This window comes from Gossypium hirsutum, chromosome A08 (assembly GCF_007990345.1).
Source record: "Gossypium hirsutum isolate 1008001.06 chromosome A08, Gossypium_hirsutum_v2.1, whole genome shotgun sequence".
NCBI classification, from domain to species: Eukaryota; Viridiplantae; Streptophyta; class Magnoliopsida; order Malvales; family Malvaceae; genus Gossypium; species Gossypium hirsutum.
Window position 1 is genome coordinate 123,633,850 of NC_053431.1, and position 13,882 is coordinate 123,647,731.

Consider the following 13,882-nt stretch of genomic DNA (forward strand, 5'->3'; position numbering starts at 1 on the left):
TATTTCGAATTTAGGAAATTTAAGAAAATAGTACCCTAACTTACTAGGTTTCAATTTTTCTTGTTTAACCTAAATAACTAAATATCCTTTTGAAATTTCAAAAGCATGAGTTTTGGAAATTATAAAATGATCTTGTATCGAGGATTTGAAATGTTGTGTCCTATCGTGCTGGGTTGCGCTTTTTCATTTGTTCAAAACAATCGAAGATTCCTTTGGAATTTCACTCACGTTTTCTAAAAACTCTTTAAAATGAAAGAAATGTTCGATGTTTGGCAATTAGGGGAATAGTGCCCTATCGTGTTGGGTTGCAATCTCCCGTTTGTTCAAAATAATCGAATGTCTCTTCGGAATTTCACTCATATCTTCCAAGGTGAGGCAATGGTCAATATTTAGAAATTCGAGGAATCGTACCCTACTGAGCTGGGTATCGATTTTTCGTTGGACCAAATAGTTGGGCATCCTTTTGTTATTTTCGAATTATAAATTTTTGAACGTCGAAACAAGAAGATTTTTGGCAAAGGACTCGGGTTATTCAAATGTTATTAACAAGAACCACATTTCAAAAACATTTTTAATTTTAGATAAAAGGACAGTATTTAATCGATTTGGTACCAATTTTGGGCGTAATGAAGGTGCTAATCCTTCCTCATACGTAACCGACTCCCGAGCCTATTTTCTCATATTTTCATAGACCAAAATCATTGTTTTAGTAAACCAAAATGTTTTATTAAAACAACCCAAATTTATAGGTGATCCGATCACACCTAAACAAGAAAAGACTCCATTTTTGCTTTTCAAAAAGTCGATCCATCATTTTTAAATAAAAAAAATGAAAAAAATGGTTTCGACAGCTTGGCGACTCCGCTGGGGACAATAAGAGAGTCAAGCCGCAAAATTGATTATTTTCTGTCCTTTTGTTGAAAATTTAAAATTTGGTTTTTAATAGACGATCCTTTTACTTCATTTATTTTGGTTCAAGTCCCATAGAATAATATTGCATGGCATTGCATGACCACTGTGGTCACACCTTCTAAGTTGGGAGTAAGAAACTATGCTTTCGTGAGGTTTTCACCTCCGCATGGGCTAGTGGATTGCTTCCGGGGTATATCCGTACCTATGATTTCGTGAGATTTTCATCTCCGCATGGTCATAGGAAAATGTATCCCCCCGAGCCGAACTCGATCTATATGAGCCTATAATGGGTGAGAATTGAGGAATCTGCTGGTTCGGGTACTTTATCTCTAGAACTAAACCGCATATAGTGAACCTTAGGAACCATCCTTGGGTAAAGTCGCACCGAGCCTTAGTACTTACCCGTATATGCATCATAATCGCTATTATTGACACTAACCGATGTTTTGTTTTGTTTTTTCTTTTTTGCATAACATTGCATACTAAAGGAGGCGTTTATCCGTATTCAATTACTAAGTTAGAAAATTTGACATGGAGAATTAATTTCTTAGTAAAGTCGAGGATAATGCGGCCGTTCGTGCATGGTCAAAGAGGCTGCAATCGGAGAGAGGGGATAGCTTGGCAGAAGGGTATGTATCAGAGCTGCAAGATTTCACTCGCGTCAATGTAGTACAGAACGAGCTGCAAGAGTTGAGAGACATTTGGGCTAGTTGGAATGAAGGAATCAAGCAATTGTTTTACCAAAATTATGGTGACGTATCCTACCTGCTAGACATTAGAGTGGATAAGAATTTATTCCGAAACTTGGTACAGTTTTAGAATTCTGCGTACAAGTGTTTCACTTTTGGGGAAATAGATTTGGTACCTACCATGGAGGAATACACTACTTTGCTCAGGTGTCCCAAAATTCAGGTCCGGAAGACTTATGCTCGGGTTTTTAGTAGTCAGACTTTTGTGAATAAACTGATGAGCATTTCTGAGATGAGCGAGCCTTGGGTCACTACTCGGATTCAGCAAAAAGGAGATAGCAAATGTATCCCTTGGGAGAATTTGTGAGATTTCATCTTGACACATCCAGATGAAAGAAAGAGGGCTGATATATTTGCCTTAAGCATCTACGGATTAGTGATCTTTCCTAAGGCTTTGAGGCACGTGGACGAGACAGTCATTGACTTGTTTGATCGCCTTGAAAAGGGAATCATACCAGTACCAGTAATATTGGCAGAAACATTCAGATCTTTTAGCTCATGTCGGAAGACAAGCAAGGGGTGATTCATTGGATGTGCACAATTATTGATGGCTTGGTTCCACGGGTACTTTTGGAAGGTAGACAAAGTTTCCTATCGAGTCTTCTCCGAGGGTTATTTCCCGTTAAAAGAAGAAGCAGATATACAGAGGAAAAAGGATATCTCAGAGGAGAAGTGGATGGACATTCTTCAGAACCTCAAGGAGGGGGATATCGAGTGGAGAGCTTATTGGATGGTTCCTGACAAGATCATGTACCGATGTGGTAACTTCGATTGGGTGCCATTGTTAGGAATTTGGGGAGCTACCGGGTATACTCTACTGTTAGCCTTGAGGCAATATAAGTCGAGGCAGTTTGTACCCACGACCTATGGGCTTGCTCAGAGTGAATTCTCATTTAAAGGTGCTCATTATAAGAAGAGATTCGGGAGTTATCAGATGTTTGGAAGCAAACTTGTTGGATGAAGAGGTTAGCCGTCGGTTCCATGGTAACGCCCGAGTATAGCGAGTGGTTTAAGAAGAGGATTAATGATAATATTCCTAGGCCAAGCTTGGAGAATGCTCGACCTATCAGGGAATAATTACATGTCGCCCCATCAGAATTGGAAATTATAAGGCAAGATTTCGAGAAGAAGAATTCAGAGCTCGGGAAGAAAATCAAACAGTTAGAAGAAGAGAAGATGTATCTAAGGTTAGACGCTGATGTTCAGAGGTCAAAGGCTAAGAAATGGAGAAAAGGAAAAACTAAGGCCGAAGAAGACATAAACAGCTTGAAGACGGACTACAAGAAGCTGCGCCTACTATGAGGACTGTAGGTTTAGGTAAGACTTCCGAACAATGGCGCCACGAAATTCGAAAAGAAAAAGCCAATACCGATCGGTGGGAAAGAAAATTTCGAGAAGTTCAATCACGAAACGAAGATTTGGAGAAAATTCTGTTGGTAAGCAGAAATGAGTGAAGGGAATTAAGTGCTAGAGTGGCAGAACTCGAGAAGTCTTTGCATCAGTACCAAAATTGCAACACCGCAATAGAGTTGAGGGCAAGCTTGAGCAAGATAAAAGAAATGAAATGAAGGATAGAAGAGTTAGAAGCGTCACTGCAGAACTGCGAGATGTGGATCCGGTTTTTCGAGGCAAACGAGGATTGTTGGAAAGAGCAGCTTCACCATGCGCAAGGCCAAGTCAGAAACAGAGATTACCTTATGGGGGAAGCCATAACCCAGATTCGGGAAGTAACAGACTACTTGCAAACTTTATCGGTTCAGGCGGACACACTGAGCGTGAAGTATGAGTTGGAGTCAGATCGCGGACAAGAGCTGGCCTCGTTGCTTAGAAAAATTAGGACTTTGAGTGTTAGAGCGAGATGTTATCTGTAACTCGACCTTATGTAAAAGATTTTATTTTCAAAGTAAATTTTTTTAAGGGCAATTGAATCAAAATTGATGCCTCCTTTGCATTCATGCATTTGCATTACATCATATCATTATGCATTAAAGGCCATAAGAGTTTTCTAATTAATTAAAAATTACTTCAGTAACCTAAAAACCAACGAAAACCAACCAACCACGCACCCCTACGGTACAAGAAAAAAATCAATGGATAAGAAACTCGAGAAATTAGAGCAAATGCAAAAGGACATACAAGAACAAATGCAGTCCCAGATGGAAGAGCAGCTAGCCAAAATTCAACGAGAGATGAAGGAGCAAATGATGGAGTCTTAGAGAGAGATGACGTCCCAGTTATCCAAATTACTGTTGAGAGAAATAGATAAGAGAAAGGGCCCCATGGACCAAGTTGAGGAAATCAATGAAGATCTCCAATACCCCCTGGCTTTACTCCAATGCATATACCGATGAAGTCCGAGATTAACCTACAAAAACCATCGGTCACAATCATGCCCCAGCAAGTTCAGGCCGGAGCGTCAATTCCGATAAACTTCCAAACCGACTCAGGCTCTAACTTTGTCAACAACCCGAACTATCTGCCTGTTCCCGACTTGGATGAAGTGGCTGAAGAGGAAAAGGTAAGGATGGATTCGCAAAAACAATTAGAAGAACGGTGTAGATGGCTTAAAGAGAAATTCAAAGCCATGGAGAGTGCGGATCATCATCAAGGGATTGATGCCAAGGATCTGAGCCTGGTCCCAGATTTAGTCCTCCCCCCTAAATTCAAAATGCCTGAATTTGAGAAATAAAATGGAACAAGCTGCCCTGAAGCCCACATCACCATGTTTTGCAGGTGAATGACGAGATATATTGACAATGACCAGCTACTAATCCACTGCTTTCAAGATAGTCTAGTTGGAGCGGCGTCTAAGTGGTACAACCAACTGAGTTGAGCCAAGATTAACTCATGGAAGGACCTGGCTCAAGCCTTTATGAAGCAATACAATAATGTGACGGACATGACCCCCGACAAGATCACTCTCCAGAATATGGAAAAAAAGTCAAATGAAAGTTTCAGACAGTATGCACAAAGGTAGAGAGAGGTGGCCATACAAGTTCAACCGCCACTTTTAGAAAAAGAGACAACAACGCTCTTTATTAACACCTTGAAAGCCCCTTTTATCACTCATATGTTGGGAAGCGCCACCAAGAGCTTCTCTGACATAGTGATGACTGGAGAAATGATCGAAAATGCTGTAAAGAGCAGCAAGATAGAATTGGGAGAGAGTGCTAAGAAGTCAGTCCCGAGGAAAATGGATAATGAAGTGAACAACACGAGCACATTCAATAAGGGGCAGTCCAAATCATTTACCATAAATCAACTCAAAACGGTGACCGCCAATCAACAAAGCCCTGTAAGATAAGAATCCAATGCAAGGAAGAACACAGAAAGGCCACAATTCACCCCTATACCTATGACGTATAGGGAGTTGTACCAGAACCTGTTCAACACTCATGTGGTATCCCCTTCCTACCTGGAGCCACTGTAGCCCCCGTATCCTAAATGGTATGACACAAACGCCCAATGTGAATACCACGCCTGAATTACCGGGCATTCAATTGAAAATTGCACTGCATTTAAGAAAGTGGTCGAAAGACTAATTAAGGTGGGAATCGTGAGATTTGATAACTCAGCCATGTCCAATGTAGCAGGAAACCCACTCCCCAATCACACCGACCAAGGAGTGAACGGGATAAGCGAAGGTAAAAATAAGAAGATTAAGTGTGAGATTGCGAAAGTCAGGACTCCGTTGAGATAAGTGTGGAGGGAGATGGTCATGAGAGGTTTGATCGTGTTGGATTTAGGAAGAGAATCCAAAGAAGAGAGGAACTACTGCGAGTTCCACAATGAGGTAGAGCATGAAATCCAAGAGTGTGTGGAGGTTAGGGCCCTAGTGCAGAACATGATGAACAATAAGGAAATGGAATTCTATGAAGAGACTAAAAACCCCGTAGAGGAAGATATATGTGTGTCGGAGGGAGAGTTGACGGTACAAAATCAAACAGTTAACTACCCCATAGTTATCATATCGAGACCCAAAAATAATGAAGCTAGAGTTCAACTACCACCAAAGGTCATAATCCAGAGACCTGCAGTCTTCTCTTACAAAGATAGCAAAAGGGTCTCATGGAATTATGATTGTAATGTGACGATTCCGGGGAAGGAAAGCCTGGTCGACACTTTAAAAGAGGACGAAAATAGGGGCTCCTATACATGTAGCGGGAGACGTTACGATACAGCGAGTGAGAAGGCACAGCCCGTAAAAGGAAAAGCCCTAGTGGTCGAAGATGTGAAGAAAAAAGCGACCAAATCTGAACTTCCTGTCAATGAGCTAGTTAACGAAGAAGAGGCTAATGAGTTTTTAAAATTCCTAAAGCATTGTGAATACAGCATGGTGGAACAGCTACGTAAACAACCAGCTCGTATTTCAGTGCTGGCCTTACTTCTAAGCTCGGAAGTTTATCGCAGCGCGCTAATGAAGGTCTTGAATGAAACGTATATTGCCAATGATATCTCCGTTAACAAACTGGACCGATTGGTTAGTAACATAAGTGCCGATAACTATATCTTCTTCAATGACGATGAGATACCACCTGGTGGCATGGGGTCGACTAAAGCATTACACATTACCACGCGTTGTAAAGGGTATACGCTGCCAAACGTACTGATTGACAACAGATCGGCTTTGAACGTCCTACCATTGACCACACTAAACAGATTACCTGTAGACAGCTCTCACATTAAGGAGTGCCAGAACATAGTGAAGGCATTTGACGGCACGGAGAGAAAGGTGATGGGCAGAATCGAGGTACCTCTTCAGATTGGGCCAAACATATATGAGGTGGATTTCCTAGTAATGGATATCAAGCCCTCATATAATTGCTTATTGGGAAGGCCCTGGATACATTCAGCTGGGGCAGTGCCTTCTTCGTTGCATCAAAAGTTGAAGCTCGTATCAAAGGGGAGGTTGATAATGATCAATGCTGAAGAGGATATCATTGCAACTGTGAGCAATAATGCGCCCTATTTGGAGACAGATGACGAAGTAATCGAATGTTCATTTCGATCTTTAGAATTTGTTAATGCAACCTTCATCGCTGAGGGAAGCAAAATTCTGGTGCCAAAATTGTCTAAAACCACGAGGATGAGCCTCCAGTTAATGATTGGAAAAGTAGCCCTACTCGGAAGAGGACTTGGGGGACATCTGCAAGGAAGGGTTAAAACGCCAATACCGAAAGACAAGAGAGACCGCTTCGGTTTAGGATTTAAGCTGGATGCGAAACAAAGGAGAAGGGAGCTGGAAAAGAAGCAAGAAAAAAGAAGAGCTCGATTAATGAGGGAAGAAATCAAGTGGAAACCAATGACATTCCCCCATATATCGAAAATATTTGTGTCCGGGGGAATCATTCATCCCGAGAGAGACACACCAATGACGGGAGCTATAGAAGAAAGGCTGGAAAGCTTGGACATCAACGTCATATGCGAAGAGGAGACCGAAAAAGAGAATTTGTCAGGCATTTGCCTCTGCACGCATGGAAGTGTTCTGGACAACTAGACTGTGGAAGAGATTCCTGTAGCTTTTAGAACGGATTCAGAGTAATGTCCAAAACACACTTATTGTTCTAGGCCTAGGAGTAATAAGAATCTTTTGTGAAATAGGCCGATGTTTAAAAACGACATTTCAATAAAATGTATGGTTATTATCATTTTTGAGCAAATGTTATCTCGTCATTTCAATTCCATTCATAACTATACAAATGATTACTTTCGAATTCTTTTATTCTTGAAACATTCTTCTAAATATTCTTTCATTCGTCATTCATAATCATATCACGCAAATAAATGTTTCGAATTCTTTTGATTCTTTATATCTGCCTTCGTCCTCATAACAGGTCCCCAAAAATTAATGATACGAGTGACACTGCTAGCGACTCAGAATTTCCTTTCGAGCAAGATGTGTGTATGGATGATTCTCAGGATTTTGAAGATGACCAAGGCTGTAACATGTCTCCTGATTTGTTGAGGATGGTACAGCAAGACGAGAAACAAATCCTACCTCACAAAGAATCAGTCGAAATTGTGAGCTTAGGAGAATGACAAGAGGTGAAGATCGGAACATGTATTACTGCGAAGATGAAGCGAGACCTCATTGAATTACTTCAAGAATTCAAAGATGTCTTCGCATGGTCATACCAAGATATGCCCGGGTTGGACACTGACATCGTGGTGCACCGAATGCCCATAAAAGAAGAGTGTAAGCCTGTTCAGCAAAAACTCCGAAGAATGAGGCCCGGTGTCTTGCTAAAAATAAAGAAAGAAGTTCGAAAGCAGTTTGATGCTGGATTCCTGAATGTGGTAAAATACTCAGATTGGGTAGCCAACATTGTCCCTGTCCCTAAGAAAGATGGAAAAGTGTGAATGTGTGTGGACTACAGAGATTTGAATAAAGCCAGCCCAAAAGACAATTTCCCACTACCTCATATTGACACCCTAGTGGACAACACGGCGGGACACTCACTGTTTTCAATCGTGGACGATTTTTCGGGATATAACCAGATCAAGATGCATCCTGAAGATATGGAGAAAACCACATTTGTAACCATGTAGGGCACGTTCTGTTACAAGGTGATGCTGTTTGGACTGAAGAATGCGGGGGCAACTTATCAAAGAGCCATGGTAACCCTTTTTTACGACATGATGCATAAAGAAATCGAGGTCTATGTGGATGACATGATAGCTAAGTTTCGAACAGAGAAGGAGCACATACAAGTCCTGGGAAAATTATTCTTGAGGTTGAGGAAGTTTCAGCTAAAACTCAACCCCGCCAAATGTACCTTTAGAGCCAAGTCTAGAAAGTTGCTCGGATTCATGGTTAGTGAGAAAATGATCGAGATTGATCCAGACAAAGTTAAAGCCATATAAGAGCTATCCCCGCTGCCCACTCAAAAAGAAGTTCGAGGCTTTCTAGGAAGATTAAATTACATTGCTCGGTTTATTTCACAACTCACTGAGAAATGTGACCCTGTCTTTCGCCTCCTCAAAAAACATAACCCAGGTGAATGGGATGAAGAATGCCAAAGGGCTTTCGACAAGGTCAAACAGTATTTATCCAACGCCCCGGTGCTGATGCCACCTAACCCCAATAAGCTATTGATACTGTATTTGGCAGTATTCGAGAACTCCATGGGATGCGTATTGGGTCAGCATGACGAGTCGGGGAGGAAAGAAAAAGCTATTTACTATCTTAGTAAAAAGTTCACGAAATGTGAGGCAAGGTACCCGCCGATAGAGAAGTTGTGTTGTGCCCTAATTTGGACAACCCGAAGACTGAGGCAGTATATGTTATATCACACCTCTTGGCTTATCTCAAAATTGGACCCCTTGAAGTATATGATGGAGTCAACAGCTTTGAATGGAAGGATGGCCCGATGGCAGATTCTACTTTCTGAATTCGACATAGTCTATGTGAACCAGAAAGCAGTAAAAGAAAGTGCAATAGCAGATTTTCTGGCCAGTAGAGCCTTGGAAGACTACGAGCCTTTGAACTTTGACTTCCCGAATGAAGACCTAATGTGTGTTGCTACCACTGAAGAAGATGACCCGGAAGAGCTTCTTTGGAAACTAAACTTTGATGGGGCATCAAATGCTATGGGTAATAGAATCGGGGCAGTCTTGGTATCCCCAAGAAGAAATTATTATCCATTCACTAGTAAATTGGATTTTGATAGTACGAATAAAATGGCGGAATACGAAGCGTGCATCATGGGTATCCGTGCAGCCATAGAACGCAAGATTAAAGTGCTAGAGGTGTATGGGGATTCTGCGCTAGTGATTTATCAACTCAAAGGAGAATGGGAGACCAGAGACCCCAAGTTGATCGACTATTGAAAACTGGTCCTTGAATTGGTCAAAGAGTTTGATGACATTACCTTCTGTTACCTGCCACGATATGAAAATCAGATGGCCAATGCTTTGGCCACCTTAGCTTCCATGATCAAGGTGAACAAACAAGAAGATGTCAAACCTATCCGGATGAGCATTTATGAAACTCCGGCCCACTGTTACAGTATTGAGGAGGATGAGGAAAAAGATGATCACCCTTGGTATCACAATATATTACAATACGTGAAGAATCGTGAATACCCAGACCAGGCAGGCGAGAATAACAAAAGGACGCTGAGAAGATTGGCCATCGACTACGTCTTAGATGGAAAGATCCTATACAAAAGAAGAAAGGATCAAGTGCTATTAAGATGCATAGATGCTGTAGAGGCTAAGAGAATCTTGGAAGAAGTCTATGAAGGCATTTGCAGGACACACGCTAATGGCTTTACAATGGCCAGGCAAATTATGAGATTCGGGTATTATTAGTCCACTATGGAAGGAGGCTGTATCAATTACGCCAAGAGGTGTCATAAATGCCAAATCTACGGAGATAAAATTCATGTGCCTCCTTCACCGCTGTATGTCATGGTCTCCCCATGGCCTTTTTCTATGTGGGGTATGGATGTGATTGGACCGATATCACCTAAGGCCTCTAATGGGCATCGGTTCATCTTTGTGGTTATTGACTACTTCACCAAATGGGTAGAAGCCGCTTCATATGCCAACTTGACAAAGTCAGCAGTGAGTAAATTTTTAAAAAAGGAGATCATATGTCAATCCAGAATGCCGGAGAGGATTATATCTGACAATGCCTTAAACTTGAACAATAGTATGATAGTGGAAGTCTGCAGTCAATTCAAGATCAAACACCACAATTCGTCACCGTATCGTCCGAAAATGAATGGGGCAGTGAAAGCGGCCAATAAAAACATTAAGAAAATCATGGGGAAGATGACTGAGACCTACAAAGATTGGCATGAGAAGTTACCATTTGCCCTATTTGCTTATCGAAAATTAGTCAGAACCTCAACTGGGGCAACGCCTTTCTCTTTAGTTTACGGAATGGAAGCAGTTTTGCCAATTAAAGTCGAGATCCTATCCCTTCGAGTGCTGTCGAAGTTAAAGTTGGACGAAGCAGAATGGATTCAGTCTCGATACGATCAATTGAACTTGATTGAGGAAAAGAGGCTAAGAGCTATCCGTCATGGTCAGATGTACCAAAAATAAATGATGTGGTCTTATGACAAAAAGGTTCGCCCTAGAGAATTTCACGAGGGAGACCTAGTTTTGAAAAAGATTATTCCCATACAGAAAGATTTTCGAGGAAAATAGATGCCTAATTGGGAGGGGCCTTACGTGGTGAAGAAAGCTTTCTCCGGAGGAGCATTAATTCTAGCCGAGATGGATGGTAAAAACCTGCCCCATCCCGTAAATTCGGATGCCGTTAAGAAGTATTTTACCTAAAAAAGGAAAGGCTGAGGTGAAAACCCGTAAAGGGCGCTTTGAGACCAAAAAAAAAATATGGAAACGCCAAGGTGAAAACCCGCAAAATGGCACTTTGAGACCAAAGGGGTTTTTGAGTTGAAAACCCAAAATCGGGCAGCTAAATTTTTAAATGTGGGGCATGTGGTAGTCTTGTCATCAAAGAGGAAGAACAATATATCTTGGGGCATCAACAAAATACGGGGGATCTCTTGAACACACATTTAGCTCGAAAGAGTCTTCGAAAAATTAGAATAGTGAAGCTCGTGCTGCGATATCTGGGGCACCTTTTTTACACCTTATCAGATTTGTTATCCTATATATTCACATCAAATTTTACTTAATAAAATTCCATTTGTCCATTATGATAATCTCTTTCGAGCATTTTTGTTGAAATCATAATTTTTGGACTTATTATATTCACACAAAAGAAGTTACGCATATTACTCTGGAAAGTCTCTAAATAGTACAAGGACCTGAAACAGGGCCACTAGTCAGAACTAACTAGACTCAAAAGTAAAAAACATTGGGAAAAGAGTAGTCCAAATTATGACTATTTCTTCAAATTTTATGTCAGAGATAACAGCTAAGCAAGAAGACGCGATAGTACATCAATGAGGGAACCCGCATGAACTATGAGCAATGATACTTTAAGCGTTTAAAAAGGAATCACTCTCATAACATTTCTACATTCATAACCATTCATTTCATAATATCCTAGTTATTTGACATAAAGCATCACATTTAGTTAGGAGCATTTGATTCATTTCAATCATAGCATCCTAATTATTTGGCATAAGCATGGATACATGAAACTGATTTACAGATCATGTTCCTCAGAGGACAGTGCAGTAGAATCGGTGAATTCACAAGTCTTAACCCCCTAAGCAGTGGGGCAACAAGCTGAAGATATCCAAGATGATTTGGCATTTCTGTATCAGGCGGGGAGCAGATCGAAAACATAGCTGATTTGGCTTTCACGTGTTTACGTTGAAGTAGATCCAAGATGATTTGGCATCTCTGTATTAGGCGGGGAGCAGATCGAAGACATAGCTAATTTGGCTTTCACGTGTTTACGTTGAAGTAAATCCAAGATGATTTGGCATCTCTGTAGCGGCAGAGAGCAGATCGAAGATAACAGATTTGGCGTCTCTGTAGCGGCGGAGAGCAGGTCGAAGATAACAGATTTGGCGTCTCTGTAGCAGCGGAGAGCAAGTCGAAGATAACAGATTTGGCGTCTTTGTAGCGGCGGAGAGCAGATCGAAGATGATTTGGCATCTCTGTAGCGGCGGAGAGCAGATCGAAGATAACAGATTTGGCATCTCTGTAGCGGTGGAAAGCAGATCGAAGATAACAGATTTGGCGTCTCTGTAGCGGCGGAGAGCAGATCGAAGATAGCAGATTTGGCGTCTCTGTAACGGCTTAGAGCAGATCAAAGATAACAGATTTGGCGTCTCTGTAGCGGCGAAGAGCAGATCGAAAATAACAGATTTGACGTCTCTGTAGCGGCGGAGAGCAGATCGAAGATAACAGATTTGGCGTCTCTGTAGCGGTAGAGAGCAGATCGAAGATGATTTGGCATCTCTGTAGCGGCAGAGAGCAGATCGAAGATAACAGATTTGGCGTCTCTGTAGCGGCGGAGAGTAGATCGAAGATAACAAATTTGGCGTCTCTGTAGCGACGGAGAGCAAATCGAAGATAACAGATTTGGCGTCTCTGTAGCGGCGGAGAGCAGATCGAAGATAACAAATTTGGCGTCTCTGTAGCGACAGAGAGCAGATCGAAGATAACAGATTTGACGTCTCTGTAGCGGCGAAGAGCAGATCGAAGATGATTTGGCATCTCTGTAGCGACGGAGAGCAGATCGAAGATAACAGATTTGACGTCTCTGTAGCGGCGGAGAGCAGATCGAAGATAACAGATTTGGCGTCTCCGTAGCGGTGGAGAGCAGATCGAAGATAACAGATTTGGCGTCTCTGTAGCGGCGGAGAGCAGATCAAAGATAACAGATTTTGCGTCTCTGTAGCGGCGGAGAGCAGATCGAAGATAACGGATTTGGCGTCTCTATATTAGACAGAAAGCAGATCAAAGATAGCAGATATCGCTTTCCTGAGTTGCAGTGAAGCAGATTGAAGCCGTCAAGAGGCCATTTAAAGAAGATCAAGGATCAAGAACTCAAGACTCGGTGAGCCCGGGCAAAATTGGTCCTTTTATAGTCTTTGCTCTATTCCTGTTAACACAGCAATGAGCAAAGAGGGGCAGCTGTAAGACCCAAATTTTGCCCAGGGCCCAATAAAATCACAGCCCAAATACCAAAACTCAACTAAAACCCAAAATACCCCAAGCCCAAATACAACCCAAAATAAAAATAAAAAAAAAATAAAAAAATGAAGAAAAAGAAAAAAAACCTAACCTCTTCACCCTATGTGCCGCCCTAAGCGCAGCCCTAGTCCTCTTTTGTCTACTACTTGTAAAAAGAAAAGATAGTAAATAATAATAAAAAATGTTGTAACAAGGCTATAAAAGTCATCATAAAACCAAATGTAAAGGAGAAGGAGGGATAAAAAAAAACATTGTATTTTCACATAGAGATTAAAAATCCAAAGCAAAAAAAGGTTGATTTTAATTTCTTGTATTCCCTTTGTTCATTTTTCATTTTTGTTATTTTATTTTATTTTCTTTATTTTATATGTATATACATAATTTAATTGAATTACTTATTTGAATTCCCTTGCAAACATGTTTATATTTTTCCCTTTAAATCTATTTATGTATACCATTTATTCCCCAATTTTAAATTATACTTTGTTTATTTCAAACACTTGCCTATATTACTATTTTTTTATATACAATGTTTACGTTAAGTTTTATGCTTTATGTATCTTGTTAATTGTTGGTAAGTAAATCTTGTT

The 13,882-nt window shown here is 41.0% G+C and overlaps 1 protein-coding gene across 1 annotated transcript; it reads left to right on the forward strand.

Moving 5' to 3' along the window:
* Window positions 1–5,373: 5,373 nt before the first annotated feature.
* LOC107936287 (uncharacterized) lies at window positions 5,374–7,158 on the forward strand. The gene has a single exon (XM_016868983.2). It carries the CDS (start codon window positions 5,374–5,376, stop codon window positions 7,156–7,158), a length of 1,785 nt encoding a protein of 594 aa, XP_016724472.2.
* The last annotated feature ends 6,724 nt before the right edge of the window (window positions 7,159–13,882 follow it).

What these genes read in the sequence shown, in the direction of transcription:
- LOC107936287 (XM_016868983.2), top strand. Translation starts at nt 5,374, where the DNA reads ATGGTCATGAGAGGTTTGATCGTGTTGGATTTAGGAAGAGAATCCAAA.